The 22,730-nt window shown below is 47.8% G+C and overlaps 1 protein-coding gene across 1 annotated transcript in view; it reads left to right on the top strand.

The window, feature by feature from the left end:
* Nucleotides 1-22,730, top strand: part of AK8 (adenylate kinase 8) — a 174,143-nt gene that overhangs the window by 29,771 nt on the left and 121,642 nt on the right. Inside the window, exon 5 of the mRNA XM_004713319.2 lies at nucleotides 719-787. Coding sequence (XP_004713376.1) covers nucleotides 719-787 — 69 coding nt within the window. The remainder of the gene's footprint in view (nucleotides 1-718; nucleotides 788-22,730) is intronic.

Genomic DNA, 22,730 nt, shown 5'->3' with positions numbered 1-22,730 from the left:
CTCTGTCCCCTGACGTGCAGGCGTCACTGTCTTCCATTCTCCTCCGCCTGACAGGCAGATGCAGCGGCTCCAGCCCTGGGGTGCTTCAGCTTTCCGGCCACAGTGTGAGATCACTGTGAGCGCAGCCGGGGGTGGGGTTGGGGGCGCTGCTCCTGCTTGAGGCCTCTCCCACACCCCACTGTCCAGGGGCTCACAATGAACTTGACATTTATCTGGGGACATGGTCATAGCCCACTGTAATGCAGGGTGCTTAGTGCAAGTACAGAATTTAGCATCCAGCGTGATGGGAGTATGGGACAGGCACCCAGCCCAGCCTGGAAGGGACCAGGAGTGTTCCTGAAGCAGCACGGTTTGGGGACTGAGACTCGGCCCCAAACTAAATAGTCCCGGGCTATTCTGGGGAAGGCAGGGGAAACATTCTGGGCAGCAGGGCACAGGATAAGCAAGACCATGGAGCTAGGCAAAGGTTTTGAGGGTGTGAGCCTATACGGTGGGGGGAGGCCATGGAAGAGGTGGGGGAGGGAGTATACAACTCAAAGGAGTAAGGATGGCAGCAAATAGTGCTTCTGGGCTTTAAAGCAGCCACAGGGCTTTAGTCAGGGCCTGGGGGAACTCTCTGGTAACTGGGCTGACATGCCTGCCGGTTGTGGTGTGTACTTGAGTTCTGTACTCAAGGTGCGAGCTCAGCCCCTCACTCTGTGTGTTGTGTTTCCTTTAGAAAGTTCCCAGCAGACTCCTGGTCAGACTGATTCAGGATCGCCTAAACGATGAAGACTGCATCAAGCGGGTAAGAACCCCCGTGCGAGGTCACCTTGGGGGGTGGCCTCTGGGAGAGATGGGGACTCCATGTCCAGGCCAAAAAGGAGGGTGAAGGTATGTATATTAATCTCTTAGAGCAGAGATGATTAACAACGTACAAAAATGCTGTCTAATGTAAGCATTTGATGCTACACATTTCCTTCAAAGTACTGATTTAGCTGTATTTTGTAATTTTTGATCTACTGTACTTTCACTTCATTTAAAATATTTCCCAATTGCACTTATGAAGTCCCTTGTGACTGAAACATTATTTACAAGTGTGTTGTTTACTTTCCAAGTGTCTGGAGCGTTTCCTCTTTTCTCTCTGTTATTGATTTCTAGCTTAAGTCAACACCGTGTATGCTTTCAATTCTTTCCCATTTGTTTTATGACCTAGGATATGGTCTCTTTTATTTATTTTTGTTTTTTCTTGGATATTATTTTTATTGGCATATCTTACTCATTCCAATGTATCCCTTCCCTTCCCACACAGTACTGTTGTTCAATCCCATTGGGTGGGACTATACAATCATCAATGCTATCAACTCCCCCCAGCCCCCCCATCCTTCCCTTGTCCCCTCACTTCCCGTACCCTCAGGGAATCCTTACTCCTGTCAGTGTCTCCGAGGGGTCATCTCTCTTGACTACCATGTACCGAGCGATCTTAAAGGTACAAATGAACACATACAAGTCTAACATGACCAGTGAGGTATATCACATATGCACCACAAGAGTGAGGGGATGGAATCTTAAGGAACCAGAAGATAACTATGCAGTTCATCAGTGCCACACTACACCCTGGACTTATCCTCCGTTACTTGAAGCCCTTCTAAGAGGGACTGTCCAATTGCCTTGCTGGTGGACTTTGGGTCTCCACTACATCCAGTCCCCTTCATATCAGTTTGGATGCCTGTTTTTGCTGTGGTCTGTTTTAGTGATTGTTTCATATTCACTTGGACAGAGTATAAATTTTATTGTTTGAATGCATTTGAATTATGATGTTGGCAATGAAATGTTGGCGATAGCATGGACTGCCAGAGAACAAAGAAATCTGTCATGGAAGGAGTACATTTAAAATGCTCCTTAGAGACATCAGACAGTGTAAGACATGACAAAATAATCATAATTTATAATTATCAAGGGTTCGTGAGGGAGGGGGTGCGGGGAGGGAGAGAAAAATGAGGCTCAAGTAGAAAGCAAATGTTTTGAGAATGAGGATGGCAACAAATGTACAAAAGTGCTTGACACAATGGATGGATGGATGGATGGATTGCGATAAGAGTTGTACAAGTCCCCAATAAAAAGATTTTTTTAAAAAATGTTCTTAGAAGTGAAGCTGGAGAGACTTGTTCTTATGTGTTAAAGGTCTTGTCTCTGAAGAAGCGCATGATTCTTAGTTGGTAAAGTAGAGAATCATTGAAAAAGAAGAAGATTGAAATAACTCAATCAAGTGATTGTAACAATGAGTCAAACTTAGCAATAGTTGTGGGGACGGTGTAGCCATGGGCAGTGTTTCGCTCTGCTGTACATAGGGTCACTATGGATTGGGTCCACTTGACAGCACTTAAAATCAACAATATCAGGCAATTGATTTCGTTGCGCTCAGACCACACATTCCAACCAGTCTCCCTTGAGTTGTTCTCAATGCCAGTTGTGTTTTCAAAGCCTTTGTAGTGCTAGGCAACTCTGCCCTGCATGTGGGCCAATCCACTGGGCTTTCTGGGCCACAGGCAGAAAGTTCAATTCAAGTCTTTGAGATGCTGTTTAGGATCAGCCCATGCATGTGCAGCTTGTGAGTGGGCGCTTGATTTCATACCATTTTACTTGGCTGATTTCTTGAATGCCCCTTTCTGCTGTCTCCTTGGTAACTTCTGACTCCCCAGCCTGGTGAAGTGAAGTTACTTGGCATGGCTCTTTTATCCATACTTTTTAACTCTCACCAAATGACTGGGTGGAAGCATGCAATTAAGGTGCCGAGGACTCTAATGAGGGTATTGATCAATATTACCGTTTCCCTGGGTATAGAGTGAGCCATCTCAGATGCAGGAATGGAGAAGAGCCATGAGCAAAACACTTCCGAGACCCCCGTGTGGAGAAATGGCAGTGGCAGCAGAGACCATGAGTTAGTGGGCATCGACCCTCAGCCACACCCAGCACATACTGAACCATGAGATAGAAAAGCAGGCTTCCCCATGGAATGAGTGAAGCTGAGAGCCCTTGGGCATTTATCAGTGCTAAGGAGCGTTGCGGCACTTGATTGAGCAGGGCCAAATGACCGAGAATCCTGGCCCAGCCAAGTTGATATACTAGCTCGCAAAATTATGTTAACTATTAACATGATTGCACTCATAGTCATACCTTCTATCATCCTGTTGATGGTTGCCATGGATTGGGAAGGGAATTTAGTGTTTGTGTGTGTTTTTAATTTATATCAAGAAAATGGCTCACATGGTTGTAGAAATGGGCAAATCCAAACCCAAAGTGTTTGAAGTCTGTGGGTCAGATGTTAGGCCGGAGGCTTTTCCTGGCTCCCATAATCTGAAGGCTGATGATTGGCAGGAAGACTACAGATGGCGGGGGGTAGCTTCAGAAGCAGCGGAATACAAGGCCTGCAGGACAGGCTTCTGATGATAGAAGTGATGAATCTAAGGGTGGCAGGAAATATAGCAGGCCATTGTCTCAAGTCCAAAGACCCGAAGGCCCATGAGCCTAGAAGCAGGATCCAGAACCAGCAAAAAGCATGAAGCAAGCTTTTCCACAGAGTCCACTTATATAGGAAGCAGGCCACACCCCCAAATAAACTTCCTTTCAATTAACTGCATCCGGGCTGTGACATGCGTGCAAGGGTTGCATCCTACCCGAATCTTTAAATTGTTTGGCTGTGATGACATTGTATCAGGTAAGGTCCTGGGCGGATTATTTGGTGTCAACTGCCAAACCACTGAGAATCCTGGCCCAGCCAAGTTGACACAATACCCAACTATCAAAATTAAGTTAACTGTTAACATGATCGCTCTCGTAGTCACACCTGTTATCATCCTGTTGGTGGTTGCCATGGATTGGGATGGGGGTTCATTGTGTGCTAGGTCTGGCTGAGGGCGGACGCCCACTAACTCATCTTTGCATCAGCACTGTGGAGGCAGCACTACGGCACTACGGATTTCAGAGATGCGGTGTCTGGATTTGCTCAGGTTGCATATCTTGCTCAAGGTCTTAGAGTAGCTCCAGAACCGAGATGGAAAGATGGTCTTGCTTTGGGCCCTCTCTTCTTATGTAAAAGACCACATCTCATGAGGCCACAGCAGTATCACCCCGGCAAAGCTCCCGCTTCCTGAGACCTCAGTTTCCCCATCAGTTAAATGAGAGGACTGGGCTTGAGCAGAGAAGTTCCTCCTGGCCTTAGAATTCCGAACATGCCCACGCCGTTGTTACCTGTGGAGTAAAGAAAGATCTCCTTTAATTTGTTTTAAAATTTCTTCTAAGCTTCAAGGGGCATCCAGTACCTTTTTCATCTCTTCCCAGTGGAGACAGGGTTTGCAGAGCAAGAGGTTAGACGTCTAATTATCTGCTTTGGTTGTTCAAAGGCAAAACAAAACCCCTTCCAAAATAAACAGGCTTGCTTGCTTTTAGGGAGAAAAATGACACATATGCATATTCATTTATATGGTAATTACTGTTATTTAACTACACAGGGACTAGCCTCCGTAATTTAGAACACAGGAAGAATGCTGGGAATAGTGTTCAGGGAAAAATAATGCAATCATAACCCATCAGGATTCTGTAGTTAATGTTGGCTTTTTTTCCCCCACCCCCCTCTTTCTTTCTTTTTGGTCTAATGCAATCTCTTTGAAGAAATTCTTTGAAGTGACCATCAAATGTGTTGAAGAAAGAGAAATTAGCACTTGGTATTGGAACCATTCGGAGGAAGTGAGCTCTACCTGCTGGAGCCCCATTGGCCATTCCCTAGGGAATGCCAGGTTCTTGAGGTCAGAGAGTGCTCCCCTCTTCGAACCACATCTCTGGGGCTAGGAAACCAGGTGGTACGCTCCGGAAACTTGGAGTGGGGAGAAAGCTCTGTATCTAAGAGACTCTGCAGTTCACCTTGACCATAGTGACCGTGTCCAATCCATTATATTTAGATTATTGCGAATCTCACCCCTTCACCTGGCACCTCATCTGTCTTCCTACAGCTCCCTAGCTTCTTCACAATTCTCTCTTCACATTTCATCCAGAGGGCTCGCTCATTAACCCCCATGAATATATTTCTTGAATATCACCCACTCATTGTGGTTTAAAAATCCCAAAGCAATCAAAGTCCCCCCCTTTTTTCCTGTCCCTCAGTGACCCAGATTTCTGCTTCCTGGTGTCCAGTGTGCCTGTCATTCCCGCCTCTTCGTAGAAGGGGACATGTAAGCTGATTCTAAGTAAACAGAATACAGCGAAGGTGAGGCGACGTCACTTCTGTCATCGTGTTACGTTATCTGAGATTTCTTCTTAAAAGACGAGCAGGGCTTTACCTCGCTCGCTGGATGCAGTAAGCCGCCATGGTGGAGAAGCCCGGGCCAAGGGCTTCAGGCAGCCTCCAGGCTCCGTCAGCAAACAGCTGGGACCTTCAACCATGCAACTGCAAGGAAATGGATTCTGCCCCAAACCCGAAGCCACACTTGCACGTGGATTCCTCCTCAGTTAAGCCTCCAGATGAGAACACAGCCCAACACCTCGATTACCGGCTGGTGAGATCCTGAACCGAGAACTGGGCTAAGCCGTGCCAAACTCTTGACCCACGGAAGCTGTGGGCTAGCACGAGCAGCTAAGACTGTGATAATGTGTTGCACAACCATCGGACACTGATATCCACAGACATTGTTTTCACTCCTCTAAGTACCTGTACCAGACAGCTGGACAGCTACTTGTCACGGTTTGAACAACTCTTTCGGCTCAGTTTAGTGAGATCTTCAGGGAATCCTCTTTGGGCCCCCCACTCCGAGACTAGACTGGGTTTCCTGCTAAACTTGTGTCTCCTCTTTCTTCCTCGCCAGTGCTTTCACAGTACAATGTGGGCTGAGCTCTGTGAGGGCAGGGGCGGTGTCTCTCCCCCTCACCACAGGTTCCCCCACCAGCACCCTTGGCACCTGGCCTAGGCTGGGTGCTCAGTAGCTGTTTAGGGCATGAGTGAGTAAATGCTATCTGGTTAATGCAGTGCCGCCTCAGCGAAACCTCTCCAGCTTGCTACTGGCCCAGGGAGGGGAAGGCATTTAAAATTTGCATGTCCCAATATGAACGTATTGGTCTTAAAGTTTTCTGGGGGTGAATCTTTTGGCTCTTGACCCGCACCATGGAGATCTCTTTAGCAACTGTCCTCTTCACCTCTTAAAGCTGTCTTCCATTACTAGTGCTTTTAAGTTCCCATTTGTCTCTGGGCTCCCACTTCTTGATCAAGTTCAACAGCTGTCCGTGAAGGTCGGGTTGTGTCACAATGCCCAAAGTCCGCATTTCTGAGAACTGATCTTGGCACCGTGTGCCGTGAAACTTGAATGCATGCTTCCTCTCCATTCCTTCCATCAACTCTTACAAGGTCCAAGCACCAGGATGCTCGGCTTTAAAAACATGCAATGCCCCGGCTTCCTCTTTCACACAGGTAGTCCAGGACTTGACTTGGAAGCCTTGGTAAGCAGGGGGTACCAGGCCACTGACCACCTGCTGAAAGGCGCTGTTGCACATAACTTGTTGGTGACTCAGGAGGCCATACCTGGGAAGACCTCATCTTCCTACTCCCTCATGGGGATCCGATTCATTCTCTGGGCCCCAAGTCCAGCTTCAGGATAAAAGAAGGCGAGGCTTTCCATATTGCTTCTGTGAGCTGGCCAGGCACCTCCCTCCCTGTCAGAACATCCCAGGACTCCAGCCTGACAGAGGTGCCTGCTCGGACCCTTCTCCAGGACTGTCTTCTGCCTCTGGCCCAGGAGGAGCAGTAATCCTCCCTGGGGGTGTGTGTGTGTGTGTCTTTATTTCCTAGTTGATCTTAGTCCTGTCCATATCCGTATGACCTATGGTACCCACTGGGCTGCTAACTGCAAGGTCAGCAGTTCGAAACCACCAGCAGCTCCTCTGGAGAAAGACAGGGCTTTCTACTCTAGTAAAGAGTTACCGTCTCAGAAACTCGCAGGGGCGGCAGCTCCATCTGTCCTGGAGGGTGGCTCTGAGTCAGCGTGGCTTCTATGACCGTGAGTTTGGTGCCTTTGGTTTTGATCCACACGGCCCTTGGACTGCTGAAAGAAAGAGGTGAAAGATTGAGGCCTTGGGACAAACGTGCCCTCAAAAACAAAAACAAAACCCATAACACGAACACACATCATCAAAATGAGCATGCCTATGGATAAATTGAAATTCTCTGACCTACAATGTATTTTTGAGATGGGAAAAACTGAGGCCTGGGTGGAAGAGGGGACCTGCCTGAGGCCAGAGAGCAGTGAACCAGGGCAGCAGGGATTTTACACGCCGCCACAGTGGTGCCCCATCCCTGGCTGTGTTAGGCCGGGTTCCCTCGAGAAACAAATCCAGAGACACTCATGTGTGTAAGAGAGAGCTTTATATCAAAGAGTAGTTGTGTATTGAGAAAACACCCCAGCCCAGTCCAGATCAAGTCCATAAGTCGGATATTAAGCCATAAGTCCAATACCAGTCTATAAATTCCTCCTTAGACTCCAGCAGCACATGCAATGATGCTGAATGCAGGAAGATCACAGGCCGGAAAGTCCTGTGGATCCAATGGCAGCGGAAGCATCTCAGCGATGGCTCCTCCAGCTCTCAGAGGGTGTCTCCTCCACGGGAAGGTGATGCAGAGAAAGTGTGTGGCCCGCCTCTTCCGATGGCAGAATCAAGAGAGAGGGAAGTCCCAGAATCCTCAGGAGAAGGCCACGCCCACAAGGAGGCATCATCAGGCTGTGACCTGATTGACAGGCTAGACTCCACCCCTTGGTTCTTTTATCACGTTGACTTGGAATTATGTCACTACCCCACTGGCCGAGCCTGTGGTGGGCCTTTGTGCCACCAAAAGGGCATCGTGTCAGTAAAGCAAAGGGGCCACCATGAGACAGCCTGGCCCCACGGGCTCAAACATTGCAACCCCTGCGAAGGTGGGGCGGGGTGGGCCAGGCAATGCTGTTTCCTTACACAGAAGGTTGGGTTGGAGCCAGTGTGCAGGCGGCCAACACTAGCAATAGAGCCAGACCGAGCCAGTAGGTCACAAGCTCAAACAGAGCCCGGGTGGGAAAACGGGAGGATGTTTTCTCTGGTACCAGGGTCAGCAAACTCTTGAGACAGGAAGAGCCAATCCTGTCCCTCCTAGAAATTTAAGAATTATTCGAGAGCCATACATCTATTTTTACAAACAAATGAAATCACCATCATCCGACTAATCTCCTTCACATTTTTTTCTCTTTTTTTTTGGTTTATGTTTTTGTTTTGTTTTGTTTTTAATCATTTTATTGGGGGCTCGTACAACTCTTATCACAATCCATCCATCCATACATTGTGTCAAGCACTTTTGTACATTTGTTGCCCTCATCATTCTCTAAATATTTGCTTTCTACTTGAGCCCTTGGTATCAGCTCCTCATTTTTCCCCTCCTTCCCTCTCCACCCCACCCCCACATGAACCTTTGATAATTTTTAAATTATTATTTTGTCATATCTTACACTGTCCGACGTCTCCCTTCACCCACTTCTCCACTGTCCGTCCCCCAGGGAGGAGGTTATATGTAGATCCTTGTAATCCGTTCCCCCTTTCCACCCCACCTTCCCTCCACCCTCCCGCACGTTTCAATATTACTTCAGAACCACACGTGCTTACCAAAAGAGCCGAAGCTGGCTCTCTGGCCCCTGTTTGCCGACCTCTTTGGCATGTACCAAATGCTACCATCCCACCCCTCCCAGCTAGCAGGGGGAGGAAACAAGATGCCCATCTACGTTGGCCGTCATGAAAAGGCATCAGAAATGAGATACAATGGTCCCACAGATGGCTCCTGCCCTCCTCTCTGGGGTGGTGTGTGCCGTTCTTGGCGTATCCAGGCTGGGGGGCAGCAGGTGGGGAGGGGCAGAGGGGAACCAATGAGAGAGCATGCCCATGCCTTGGCACGAGCACCCTGCCATCCACCCGCAGGCTCAGCCCGCTCTGGGACAGTCATGCCTGTCACTGCAGCGGGTCACCTGGCTCTCTCTGACTGAGGGAGGTCATATGACAGAGCGCTCAGCACAGTGCCCGGCCCTGAGGTCTGTCTAGGCTAAGGTGAGGCTTTCCCCCTGTTAACAAAACTAGGTGAAGACAATTAGAGAGGGTCACATGCAAACAGAAGATAGGAACTTCCTACCAGGGGGGCTTCAAAAAGTTTGTGGAAAACTGGAATTAGAAAGTAGTGGATGTTTTTTCCCTGCCAACTTTTGGAAGCCCCCTCGTCCATTACTTTGTGTTAAGAAACAGTCCCGTATACTTTGGGGGTCAGCCCATAACCCACCGGCAGGGTACAGAGCAGGCTCACAGAGTCACGGTTTGAGTGGGGTCTGTGACAAATTGGCAGGCTCAAGGAAACAGAAATGAATGGCATGTCAGAGCTGGCAGCAGCCTGCCTCACTCGCCGCCATCCATTTGCCCCGGCTTGTCCTACATGGCGAGTGCCCTTGGGATCGTTCTCCTGTGGCTGGAGGTGAGGCCCGGTCAGAAAGATGGTGGAGCTAGTGAGCCATGCCCGATGTGGAGCACTCTGAAAGCCAGAGCTCACACCTATCAGGAAAGGGCCTTTCATGCAACTGAGGCAGGAATCTGGTGCCCTGATGTTCAGCAGCTGGTTGAGCATCCTTCATCTCCCTGCTGTCCATGGTACCTGCCTCCATCTCCCTTCTGCCTCACAGCATTTCTTCATTCTCCTTCCTAAGCCACGAGCCTCAGAGCCCCTGCCCTGGATGAGGCCACCCTTTGGCTAACAAGATTGAGACCTACTGTGACTTTACACTACGCCTATGCCTATGAGATGCCACTCCCCAGACCGCATTCTGGCTACTGGATTTAAACATGCCCTTTCACATCCAGCATAACAGACCAAGCGTCCGGACCCCACCCTGCCCTGAGCCACCTAAAGTAAACGAGATACAGAGCCAGAGACTGAGGGGTCATTGGGATGTAGCTGGCCTCTACTTCCGCAAAGTTCAAAAACAGTTGGCTTGTCCAACAGCTGTCTGGGCCTGTGATCTTGTTGTCCTCCAAATCAGGAAGGACAAACACATAAATCAGAGCCCAAAACCTAAAGGCTAAACAGCGATGCTGGAGAGCAGGTGGTCCATTGAGAGAAAGATGAAAATAATGGCCTTGATTAGCACATGGGATGTGTCAGACAGATACTGTACCAAGCTTTGAAGCATGTTCTGGTAGAATCCTTACCACCGTCCTTCGCGATTTTCAATAGGTAAGTCTTAGGGGGCACCCATAAACTTGACTCAAATTGCATTTATCATCCCGGGGACTGCCTTCCACATGCATACCAAAGGAGTGTAGTAAAAGTCACAGCCATGAAACGATATCGATTATTTAGGAGTCCGGGTGGCATCCTGGAGGACACATTGGGCTGCTAACCACAAGGTCAGCAGGTCAAAACCACCAGCCTCTCCCAGGGAGAAAGATGAGGCTTTAGTCCGCCAAGCTTTACAGTGTTGGAGACCCACGGGGCAGTCCCACTCTGTCCTTATAGGGACGCTGTGAATTGGAATTGACTTGATGGCAGTGGGTGCTTGCTGTTTTTGAGATCACTCGTTTCTCATCGTTCGTCTTTGGGTTTTAGGAAACATACCCCTAATGTAGACCTGCTCCTTGGCTTCTTAGCTCAGGAGCTAACTTATCGAATACCGAGAATGAAACAAAGCGGAGTCTGTTTGCATACAACTCTCAGTGTGGGTGGGTGGGAGGTACAGAAATCCCCCCCCTCACTGAAAGCCAAGGAGACCGGGGCCCAGAACAACACCTGCCGACAGGAGGAAAGGATCCACGTATTACCTGAGAAGAAGGAAGCCTTGTAGAAATCCGTTCAGCAGAAAACAGGTTCTACACAATCGCCTCCTTGAGCAGAAGGGAGAATGCCATGGGCAAGGGCAGAACTTGAACCCTTCTGCCTTTGACCCCTCCTCCCCAATTCTGGGAGTCAGGAAGATGATCGGTGATGCACCCTGGAAGCAGGTCATTTCCAGTGCGGGTGGGAGGGTCTCTGTCACCGCCGATCAAACACAGGATCACAGCGTGTGCTCACAGGTGCGCTTCTCATCCATCTCTTTAGACTCTCCCGTTTCTTCACCATCAACCAGACAGTGGAACCAAAAATTAAAAAATGTACTTGTGGATTTCTAGGCCACCCCACCCCCACCCACCCCCTTCCACTTTGCTGTTGTTGCTGTGCTTCCCTTTTTGGTAGCAGATTTATGCCTCTGTCGTGAGCCAATGTTTTATAGAGAAATGTTCACTGGGTAGAGGAGCCGGGTGCTGGTGGGCAGAACCTCCAACTGTTTGTTTTATTTCTCCTTGCGGCATCATTGGGCTGGCATTAATTACATAGCTGCCATCCTATGGACAGTGGGGCACAGGCTTACCACGCCACTGTTTTGACACTCATGAGTTTATAGATGTCCCATGCAGTCTCCGAGGAGTGCGGGTTTATTGATCAACAGCTCTGAGCTGTGTGTTCTCTAATACAAATGCAGTTGAGCTTGCAGGGGATCAGAAAGAGGATGTCTGGACCCTACTCAGAAAACGTACAGCAAGCATCACAGCGAGGGCTTTGCACATCGCATCTCGAAGCTCCACGAGGACTCGCTCCTGGTTCCCTAATTTCCAGTGCTGCCGTGAGCCATCCCGGCCGGGAATGGTTGATTGATGGAGCTAAGGCTCGTGAAGGACCCAGGCAGACCCACTGTCTGCATGCTGACCAGCCATACACGCAGGAGAGAGGCACTTTCCCTTGAGCTTTGAGCAGATTGGTAGCCAGTCTGCTGATGGATGTCCTGCGTCTTGTGGTCCCTGTCATGGCAGCCTGGAGGAAAAGGAGACGATGTAAAAGGCAGGGGCGTGTCTGCTGTTTGCGCAAATGTGAACAGACTTGGGAGCAGTGGAGAATGTGGAGGAGATGTGGTGACACCGTAAAGGGCTTGAACTGGATCCCAAGCAGGCACCAACAGGATGACGACACATTCGGTCAGAGAGAGCAGAGCAGAGTAAGCAAGCCAGGAAACCCCTTGTGGTAGTCATCTAATCTGGTGTCAATTTAAGGATTAAGAGTGTAGGGGTGAAGTCTAGGCCGTCAAACTGGAGATAGCCAATGAGACTTCTGTGTGGGCATGGCCTTCTCCTGAGAATTCTGGGAAATCTGGCACTTCCTCCTTGGAGGGAGAAGACATTGCGCTCTCTCTGCGACTCCCTGGGAGACATTATAGATGACAAACCACATGGATGCAACCAGACCTCTGAAGCCAGAGGAGCTACAGAGAGACCCCTGCCAGCACTGAGATGCTTACAACGCCACTGGATTCAAAGACTTCCTACCCACTGGCCTGTGATCGTCCTGCATTTGGCTTCATTGCATGTGTTTCGTGAGTCTGAAAAGGACTTTATAGATTGGTATCGGACATGTGGGCTAATATCAGACTTATGGCCTTGGACTGATCTGGGTTGGGATGTTTTCTCCATGTTCAATTGCTCTTGTACATAAACCTCTCCCTTAGATACATATGTGTGTTTATGAATTTGTTTCTCTAGTCTACCCAGACTAACACACCCCTCTCACTGGACCAGGTCAAAGCTACCCTTTCTCCTGTTCTTAGCATCGTAGTTGTTGCTTTAAATTATTTGCCAACTATGGAAAGCATGGTGGGGGCCGGCCAGGAGGCTGAACAAAGGAGAGACTTGCATCTGTTGAGCACATACTATCTGCCAGTCATTGTGCTAACACTTTATGTACATTGTCCCATTTAACCCTAAACACTATGAAGTTTCCAAAACTCACGCCATGGAGTTGATTCTGACTCACAGTAGCCCTATTGGACAGGGTAGAACTGCACCTGTGGGATCACAAGACTATAACTGTTTATGGAAGTAGAAAGCCTTGTCTTCTCCCAGGGAGCAGCTGGTGGTTTTGAACTGCTTACCTTGCGGTTAGCAACCCAACCCATAACCTCTGCAGCACCAGGACTCCTACGATGACGTCTAGGTGGTGTTATTATTTCACAGATAAGAAAATAGGAAAACAGTTGGTGACTGGGGGCATAGGGTTTTCATCTAGGTCAAAATCATCCATTGATAGGATTATAAAGAATGATGGGGAACTAAGGTGGGCGAGTGTTGGCATTTGCTTTTCCCCAAGCTGCAGTAGGTATGGCAAGACCTTCGAGCGTGGGGTCCTAACAAACTCTGGATAGCCTTTTTTTTTTTTTTTTACTCTGGGTAGCCTTGAGAAGAAGGGTGCTCCAGAACACTTTGTTGTGTGCTTACAGGACTTGTGCGTGTGTCAAGAGGCAGTTGTGCAAACAAAACAAGGGAATACTGCATGGTTTAATATCAGTAAAGGTGTGCCTAAGGGTTGTGTCCTCTCCCTAAGTCAATCTGTATACTGAGCAAGTCATCAGAGAAGCTGGGTTATATGAAGTAGAAGGTGGCATCAGAATTGGAGGAAGTTTTATTAACAACCTTCGAGACCCAGATGACGACAGTCTTGCCTGCTGAATGTGAGGAGGGCTCGAAGCACTTGCTGATGAAGATTGTCACCTCCAGTGTGGACTAGAGCCCAATGTAAAGAAGACCCAAATCCTCACAACCAGAGCAGTCGGTGGACATCATGATAAACGGAGAAAAGATGGAAGTTGCCAATGATTTTGTCTTACTTGGATCCACAATCAATGCTCATGGAAGCAGCGATCAAGTAATCAAACAACGAGTTGCATCGGGTAAATCTGCTGCAAAGCCTCTTTAGAGACTTGAAAAGCAAGGATGTTACTTTGAGTACTGAGGTACACTTGACCCAAGCCATGGTCTTTTCAGTGGCCTCATCTGCATGTGAAAGGTGGGCATTGAGTAAGAAAGACTGGCAAAAGAACTGATGCATGTGAATCGTGGTGCTGGTGAAGCAGATTGAAAGTCTCGTGGACTGCTAAGAAGACAGATAAGTCTGTCGTGGAAGAAGTATATTCTTAGTGTACCTTAGAGGCAAGGCTAGTGAGCCAATGCCTTACGTGCTTTGGACATGTTGGCAGGAGAGATGGGTCCCTGGAGGAGGACATCCTGCTTGGTAACGTAGAAAGACAGCGAAGAAGAGGCTCTCAACGAGATGGTTGGACGCAGTGGCTGCAACGATGGGCTCAGGCGTCAGAACACTTGTGAGGATGGTGCGGGACCAGACAGTGCTTCATTCTGCTGTGCTTGGTGTTGCTGTGGCCCAGAACGGACTCAGTGGCAGCTAACAATAACAAGTAATATGAGCTAGCATAGGATGTAGCCCCGGTTCTCACCCTAAATGTGCAGACTACCTATAATATGAACTATAAATGAAAAATCTTGATCTGAAAATGTATATTTTATTGGAATGCCTTTCTAGTTATTGAGACTTTGTGGAATTCTAGTACTTAAACTGATGCAGGGAGTCCCAATGGTGTAGTAGGCTATGTGTTGGGCTGCTAACCCACAAGGTCAGCAACTCACAACCTCCTTGAGAGAAAGAGGAGGCTTTCTGCTCGCGGGAAGGTTCACAGTCTTGGAAACCCACAGCGTCTCTGTGAGCCAGAATGGGCTCAATGGCAGTGAGTAGTGGCGTTTTCAGACGGATGAGATCTCCTGCTCTGAAGAAATAACGAAGAACCAGACCTGTTCTGTAGCGTTGATGCCAATGCATGTGATCCCATGTATGTAAGATAGAGCAGTTGTCTGGAGTTGATTTGTTTTGTGTTGGGTCGGCCAGTAGTCCTGGAGTAAGAGAATGCATGAGGGCCAGTTTCTGGGGAGAAGAGAGACTTGAACCTGAGTAGAGGATGAACTTGGGTAGTTGTGAGCTATTGTCTCAGCCTCAGGGAAATCTGGGAGTAAAGGCTCCCCAGCACTGAGCCTGGATGGAGACTGAGTTTGGGCTAGAGGAGCGGAACTAAGGAGAGGAGTGTATTGCTCTGATGGACGTGTCCAGAGCAAACCGGAGTCTGCCAGACGGAGGACCGTGGTTCTCCATGTCATCCCACAGCTTGTCTGTTCTTCAGTTAGCCGTGTTCAATATGTCAAATCTATTCTTGAGATGGTCTTTAAATTTTGGTGGGATACACTAAAGTTCATATTGCAGACTAGTTTCAGTTTTCTTCAGCTTCAACTTGAACGCGCAACTGATAGTCTGTTCCACACTTAGCCCCGCCTTGTACCGGCTGATAATATTTTCTCCATCGTCTCTTCCCACACATTAGTCACTTCGATTCTTGTGTATTCCATCTGGAAAAGTCCACAAGTACGGTCACTTTTATGCTGTGAAGAAGTCGTGGTTTTGCAAAATTCTAGCACGTGATCCCTGGCTTCCTGTCTACCTATCACCAAGGCATGTTTTCCAACTACTAGTCCTTTCTTTTTGTTTCCAACTTTCACATTACAGTTGCCACCACCACATCAAAGCATTCTGATCGCTCGTTTGACCAATTTCAGACTGAAGACGTTGGTAGAATTCCTTAATTTTTTCATTAGCTTTAGTGGTTGGTGTGTCAATTCCAGTAATAATTGTATTACCTGGTCCTCCTTGTATAGCTATTAGCCTATCACAGATCTTATACGGTACTATCCTTCAAGATAGCTCTTGAAATGGTCCTTTTCGTGAGGAATGTGACATCATTCCTCTTGAATTTGTCCTTCCGAGTCTGTCAATTTGTTGTGCTGTGGTCTGTGTTGCTGTGATGCTGGGAGCTACACAGCAGGGTCATTCATGGTGAACAGGTTTCTACTGAGCTTCCAGACTAAGGCAGACTAGGAAGAAGGAATAAGCAGTCCACTTCCGTGAGATTAGCCCGTGGGGACCCTTACGAGCAGCAGTGTGACACTGTCTGACATAGTGCTGGAGGATGAAGCTCTCAGGTTGGCAGGCAGTCACATTACGACTGGGGAAGAGCTGCCTCCTCCAAGTCCAGTTGACTTTAATGACATGGATGGGACAAGGCTTTGGGGACGTTATTTTCTGATGGAGCATGACGGCAAACCTCCGTTAATAGTTGGAACTGCATGAAGTGCGAATCTAGGACAATTGGAAGTACAGTGAACCCTCGCCACTTCACGCTTCGACTTCCGTGGCTTCACTCTATCGCGGTTTTTGCGTAACAGCGCATGCTCTGTCATTACTGCCACTGATTGGCTCATACTGTACACGCTTCTGTCTGCATCGCTACGTATCGGAGCTACGTATCAGATGCATTTTTGCTTTTGTACAGTGTACTGTAATTGTTTGCGATTTTTAAGAAATTTTATCTAAGCCCTATGATGGCTCCTAAACGAGCTGCTTCTTCTAAGCCTTCTGACAATAAAAATAAGTGCCAGAGGAAGATGCTCACCATCCAGGAAAAGGTAAAACTTTTGGATATAAGGAATCCTACTTCGCGGAATTTCATTTATCACGGTAGGGTCTAGAACCGATTAACCGCGATAAACGAGGGTTCACTGTAGTCATAAATTAAATGGAATGCATAATAAGTGATCTCCTAGGCATTAGTGTGCTGCCATGGACTGGTGTTGGCCATTTTGAATCAGACAATCATATCGTTTGCTATGCGGGGGTTGACAGGCTCCAACACCCTGCTTTTCACCTGCAGAAAAACTGAAACCCTAACAGAGCTGACTTTGTTTCTGAAGAGGTGGGTCTGCACTGCAGACATGCGCTAAGATGTCTGAGAGCAATGGATCCGTTCATTGGACCTTACGGATGATCTCCGCCGTGCCCTTTCCTGCAGAGCCCGGCGCGTCTGAAGTGGAGAACGAAAAGCAAGTCTGGAAAGCAGGCCATCTCAGAGGTGGACTTTCAAAGAAGGGGTGGGGTGGAGTGGGTGACCTAGTCCATTCCGGGGCAGAACAACGTGCTTTTCAAACTTGTCTCTCCACCTCTGAGTGGCCTCAGGGGCAGCACAGTCAGTGTGAATTTGATTTAAAAATACATTTTAGCTACTGTATTTGGAAACCAACAGAAAGTCCATTCAACACACTCAAATCTGTCTTTATCTGATTTTAACCCTCTGGAGCTCACTGGCTCTTAACCTACAGCTCTTGGAGTAAAGGTTTCCCTCCAGCTGGGCACTGTGTACCAACTTCACGCGTGTGCCATTGATTGGGAAAGGTAGCATTTGACACCATTTGTTCTTTAGAAAAATCACTCCGTGCACTTCAGCACGGCAGGAGCTGATGCCCAATTGGGCTGTGGCCAGGAAAGGGCAGAAGAGTTGGCCGGTGTGGATGAGCAAGTGGCAGGAGTCACCCCATCCATTACCATCACATGCATGTGGCACGATCAGCAATGCTAGCGCTCGTTGCATATTGTTGAGGACGCGTAGCAATGGCACAGATTCTTGCTAGCCATCTTCCAGATGAGTTTCATATGTCAGGCAGTCTAAGACTATGGACAGTCTGTGTCTCTGGTCCAAAGGAAACAGCCACCCTTCTCTGTGTGAATCATGATTTTCATGGCTTGGTATAAACCCAAGCAGTTGGCAACTCAGAGAGCTTTTGTGTTCATCAAAATCGGTACCTTGTCCTCAGTGAGTGACTTTACAACCAATCAGCATCCTAAACTTAATCTTTCAAAATGCATTTCTTTTCTTTCCTTTTGGCTGATAAAACCTCTCTTTCTCTCTCTTCCTTTATATGTTAGACACTACATCATAGTTCATCATATCAGAAACCACAACATATTTCATTTGAAATACCAAAGGGGGTGGCATTTCTGTGATGCATTTTGTGTTCAGACTTGGGAGCTGGCATGCATCAGATTTATTGGATCCAAACCTTCAGCCTCCCAGTCAGTGCCTCCTCGGGCCTGAGGACAATCAGCATTTGGCTCCAGGGAGACCCTCCAATGGAGCCTTTTCCTGCGAACACTGGAGATGGGTACAGCCTCAGGGGCGGGGCTGGGGCTGAGCCCACGGGAATGCCCACGCTCTGGTCTTGGCAGAGAGGGGAGGAGATGAAGGGCAGCTCATCAGAAAGGTGGAGGACCCAGAGGAGCAACAAAGTCTTTCCATGTGAAGTTGCTAATTGCACTTTAATAATAGTCAGGGGGGCCGCCAAGGCCAGTGTTTGCACAGAGCAGGAAGGCCTGTTAAGCATCAGGCTGTGTGCTCTGCAGGGCCACCTCCAGGTTCCCTAGGCTGGCTGGCTTTTCCTTCTTTCTTTCTTTCTTTTTTTTCCAACTGTGACATCTGCTTGGTGCTTGTCCCTCCTGTGATACCATACTCCTCGCAGCTGTGCGGACCTCCAGCCCTGCGCTGGTGCATGGAGTGCCCTGAGCATACGGCCTTTTTGATGTGTGATAAAAGAGAACCGAGCCACGGGGGTATGGCGAGGGAAGGCAGCAGAATATCAATTAACCTGCCCGGCACAAAGCTGCAGTGCTAGAGTGGAATAGACATTTCACTGAAGTGTCAAGAAGACGGATAATGGATTCTAATTAGGGGTTGACTGCTCCCTCCTCGTGGAGCCACTCCTGGTAGTCAGACCCAGGAACCTAACACGCAGGGTAGTTTGGAAGGTCTGTAGCAGGGGTCCTCAAACTTTTCAAACAGGGGTCAGCTCACTGTCCCTCAGACCCGTTGGAGGGCCGGACTATAGTTGAAAACAAATTATGAACAAGTTCCTATGCACACTGCACATATCTTATTTTGAAGTGCAAAAACAAACAGGGCAGAAACATCCGGCAGGCTGGATAAATGTCCTCGGAGTGCCACATGTGGCCCGCGGGCCGTAGTTTGAGGACGCCTGGTCTGTAGTGTCCCACAACGGCAGGCGCTGACGTCTTACTTTTGTGGCCATGATGTTCTCAGCAAAAGTTGCTGTTTCCCCTCGAAAGTGCAGCCATTTGCACCTGAGCAGTCGCATAGCACCTCTATGTATGCAAATACTCCGGGAAAGACCTTCTCTTGCCTGGCTATCCAAAGATATAGCGTCTGGGGTCTTAAAGGCTTGAGGGTAAACAAGCGACCATCTAGCACAGAAGCATCAAAGCCCACATGGCAGAAGCACACCAGCCTGTGTGTTCACGAGGTGTCCAAGGGATCAGGGATCAGGCATCAAGGAACAAAAATCACACCAATGTGAATGAGGGAGAGTGCAGAGTGGGAACCCAAAGGCCATTTTTGGGCAACTAGACACCCCCTTACAGAAGGGTATCAGGGAGGAGACGAGCCAGTCAGGGTGCAGGGTAACAATGATGAAACATACAACTTTCCTCTAGTTTTTAAATGCTTCCTACCCCCAACTATCATGATCCCAATTCTACCTTACAAATCCAGCTGGACCGGAGGATGTACACTGGAACAGATGGGAACTGGAAACACAGGGAATCCAGGACAGATGAACCCCTCAGGTCCAGTGGTGTGAGTGGTGATACTGGGAAGGTGGAGGGAGGGTGGGTTGGAAAGGGGGAACCAATTACAAGGATCTACATATAACCTCCTCTCTGGAAGTCGGTCAACAGAGAAGTGGGTGAAGGGAGACGTTGGATAGTGTAAGATATGACAAAATAATAATGACTTGTAAACTATCAAGGGTTCATGAAGGAGGAGGGAACAGGGAGAGAGGGGTAAAAAATGAGCTGATGCCAGGGGCTTGAGTGGAAAGCAGATGTTTTGAGAATGATGATGGCAACAAATGTGCTTGACACAATGGATGTATGTATGGACTGTGATAAGTGTTGTATGAGCCCCCAATAAAATGATTTAAAAAAAAAGACCTTCTCCAAGCACCAGTGGCTTAAGGCCAGAGCTGCCAACTTGAATGCCCTCCAGGACTGATGTTCCCTGACAGACACCTGTGTCACCGGGGCTTTTCCTTCCAAATGGACCAACCAGCTTGGGCCAGGGCGGGGCTGAAGGGGCTCCTTCACACCTTCCCCAGAGCACCTGGGGCGGCTCTAACGAGATGGGATGCTGCCCTAGGGACTTAAAGAGTTAGCATCTGGGTCCCCCACCCTGTGTCAGAAAGAGCAGACCTAGAGGGGTAGTGGCCTGGGGTGTGTTCCTAGAGCCCCACCTTCTCCTGTTTTCAATTTCCCCGTGCACCAGTGAGGCCAGGCTAATGAGGGCGATGTTCCTCATTTTGCTGAGCTTTTCCTGTGTAATTGGAAGTCCCGCTTTCTCCAGCGAGAAGTCGGTGCGAGCTGTTCCCCCGAATAGTTCTAAATGCTTTGGACCACATGCTGATATCAGCTGCAAATTTATGGGCGAGAGTCTAATGATTGCTCCATAATGCAATATTAAAAGCCAGAGGTCTCTCACGGTGCGGAGTGAAGACGGAGCTCCAACCTCCGTCCAGCTTCAGAAAGTGACCTGAAGGAGAATTCTCAGCACTTGTACTCTAAGAAGCAAGCAAGCAAGCTCACACATCCTCCCCACTCCAAATTATATATATATGGAGAGAGAGAGTAGATATACGAGGGTATGGATTTAGTTACAGAAAAATCCGTGGCCGTTTCCAGGAGTGTGAGCGAGGGAGCCCTCTCAGGCACCGGTCTCTGGTTCCCGTGGCGTGGGGCACATCTGTAGATGTTCGCTCATTTTGGGAGCTGCAGCCCAGCACTTGGCTAGCTATAACAAGGACTTGAGGGAGCAAAAGGCTGTTAAAAACATTTCTTTTTCTTCCTGCTTTTGCTTCACTAGTCCTAGAAACTAGGGGTTCCGTGGCTGTGAGTTTTCCTGTATAATTTAAGAAATGAATGAAAGTGTGCCTGATTTTTCCCAATGCTTTTAACTCTAAATATGTCGAGTTAAAAAAAAATTTTTTTTTTAGCTGTCAGTTGAGGTTGTTGGAACCTAAATATTTTAATATTGAAGAAACACAGGCACTTTGTGGTTGTTTCCCTTAAGAAACACATTTCTTGCCATCACCCAAACTCTGTTTGGGAAGCCAAGTGTTAGGGGTTAAGAGCAGCCTTGAGTCCAAGTTTACCCATTGCAGACCATCCTCTGACCTTGAAACAACCTAGTTCTTACAGTGATTGGGAGGGAGGGGGGTCCCATGTTCTTACAGTGATTATGAGGGAGGGGGTCAGAACTGGAAACCTCAGTTTCAGCTGCTGTGGCCTCTCCCCCTTCACCGCAAAATAGAGAGTTAGAGCAATTTGCTGCTTGGTGTCATGTTCCACGGCTCCCTTTACCTGATTAATCTAGACACCAAGTGTAAAGGACTGGCGTGGGACGTATGTAAACAGGGAAACCCAGCCTCGTGGGACTTGGAAGGACTTGAGAATGGCGTAACCTGAATGTTGGTGAGGGCTGTAAACAGATCTCAAGTACATGGGAAGATCATGTGTGAACTTGATATTGTAAAACTGCCAGTCCTCCTAAATTAATCTATACACTTAAGCAGTCTTAAAATTGTAGTAGAATTTCTGTTTTGGAATTGGAATATATTATCTCTATGTTATAGGTGTAATTTGAATAAATATATTTTATATCTTTAGATAAAACAAATTAAATGATTTAATATATTTATATAACATAATATACAATATAGTATATATAATTTACAAATCCCTGATCTGGCAAAGGACTTGTATCTAGAATGTATAATGAGTTCTTACAACTCGCCAGTAAGATAAAAATACAGTTTTAAAAATGCAAAGAGACATTACCAAAGAAGAACTGTAAATGGCAAATAAGCACATGAAAAGATGCTCTCCCACCATCAATATTGTCCTGATTCACAGTGACCCCCTGTGTAACTGCCCAGAACCGGCCAATCGGGGTGAGTTGACTGTAATCATATGGAAGCAGATCACCAGACCTTCCTTCTGTGGGGCCACTAGATGGGTTCAAACCACGAACCTTTAGGCCACTAGTTGCGCACACTCTGCAGCCCCCAGGAACCTCACTCACAATTAGGGAAATACAAGTCAAAATCACCATCAGATACCACTGCATACCCGCTGGAAAGGCCAAAATCATGAAGACTGACCATATGCTGAGAAGATGGAGAAACTAGAACACAGTGGGCTGTGTTACGCTGCTAACCCTGAGGCCAGCAGTTCGAAACCACTAGTGTCTCTCAGGGAGAAAAATGACGTTTCCCACTCGGTAATGAGTTACAGTTGGAAACCCACAGAGGCAGTTCTACCCTGTCCTACAGCATCAGTATGAGTTGAAAAAACTCAATGGTGGTGAGAGTTTGAGAGCACTCGGACATTTTTAAAATTCTCCCACATTTTAATGATATTTTATTGTATTTTTGGTGACGACTTACATAGCAATTTAGGATCCCACTCAGTAATTTCTCTAGGAGTTGTTCAGTAGCATTGGTTATTTTCTTCACAATGCATGAAGAGTCTCACTCGTTCCTAACAACATATTTTTTTTAACAACATATTTTCAGTGCTTATCTGAGAGAACAAAAGTTTGGGGGGAAAAAAAGAAGGGGGAGCAGGTCCCGTTAGACCTAATGCTAAATGATAAAGAAAACCATGTGAAGATAGACAAGAATATACAGACAGAGGCTGGCAACTGTTGAGAAAGTCCAGTGCTAGAGTCCAGGCCACATGAGGATTCAGACTTCACCAGCTGTGGTGTTCCTCGTCAGGGAGATTGGGATGACTGGCACAGGGAAACAACCAAACCACCGTCTCTCGTCATTCACAATAGAAAATGTAGTTGTTTGAATATTTAAACGTGAAAAGTGGGGTCATAAGAGAACAC

This window comes from Echinops telfairi, unplaced genomic scaffold (assembly GCF_000313985.2).
Source record: "Echinops telfairi isolate 266 unplaced genomic scaffold, ASM31398v2 ScPeMD7_22;HRSCAF=79, whole genome shotgun sequence".
Classification (NCBI taxonomy): Eukaryota; Metazoa; Chordata; class Mammalia; order Afrosoricida; family Tenrecidae; genus Echinops; species Echinops telfairi.
The sequence above is the reverse complement of the archived record's forward strand: the minus strand, read 5'-3'. Positions and strand labels throughout refer to the sequence as shown.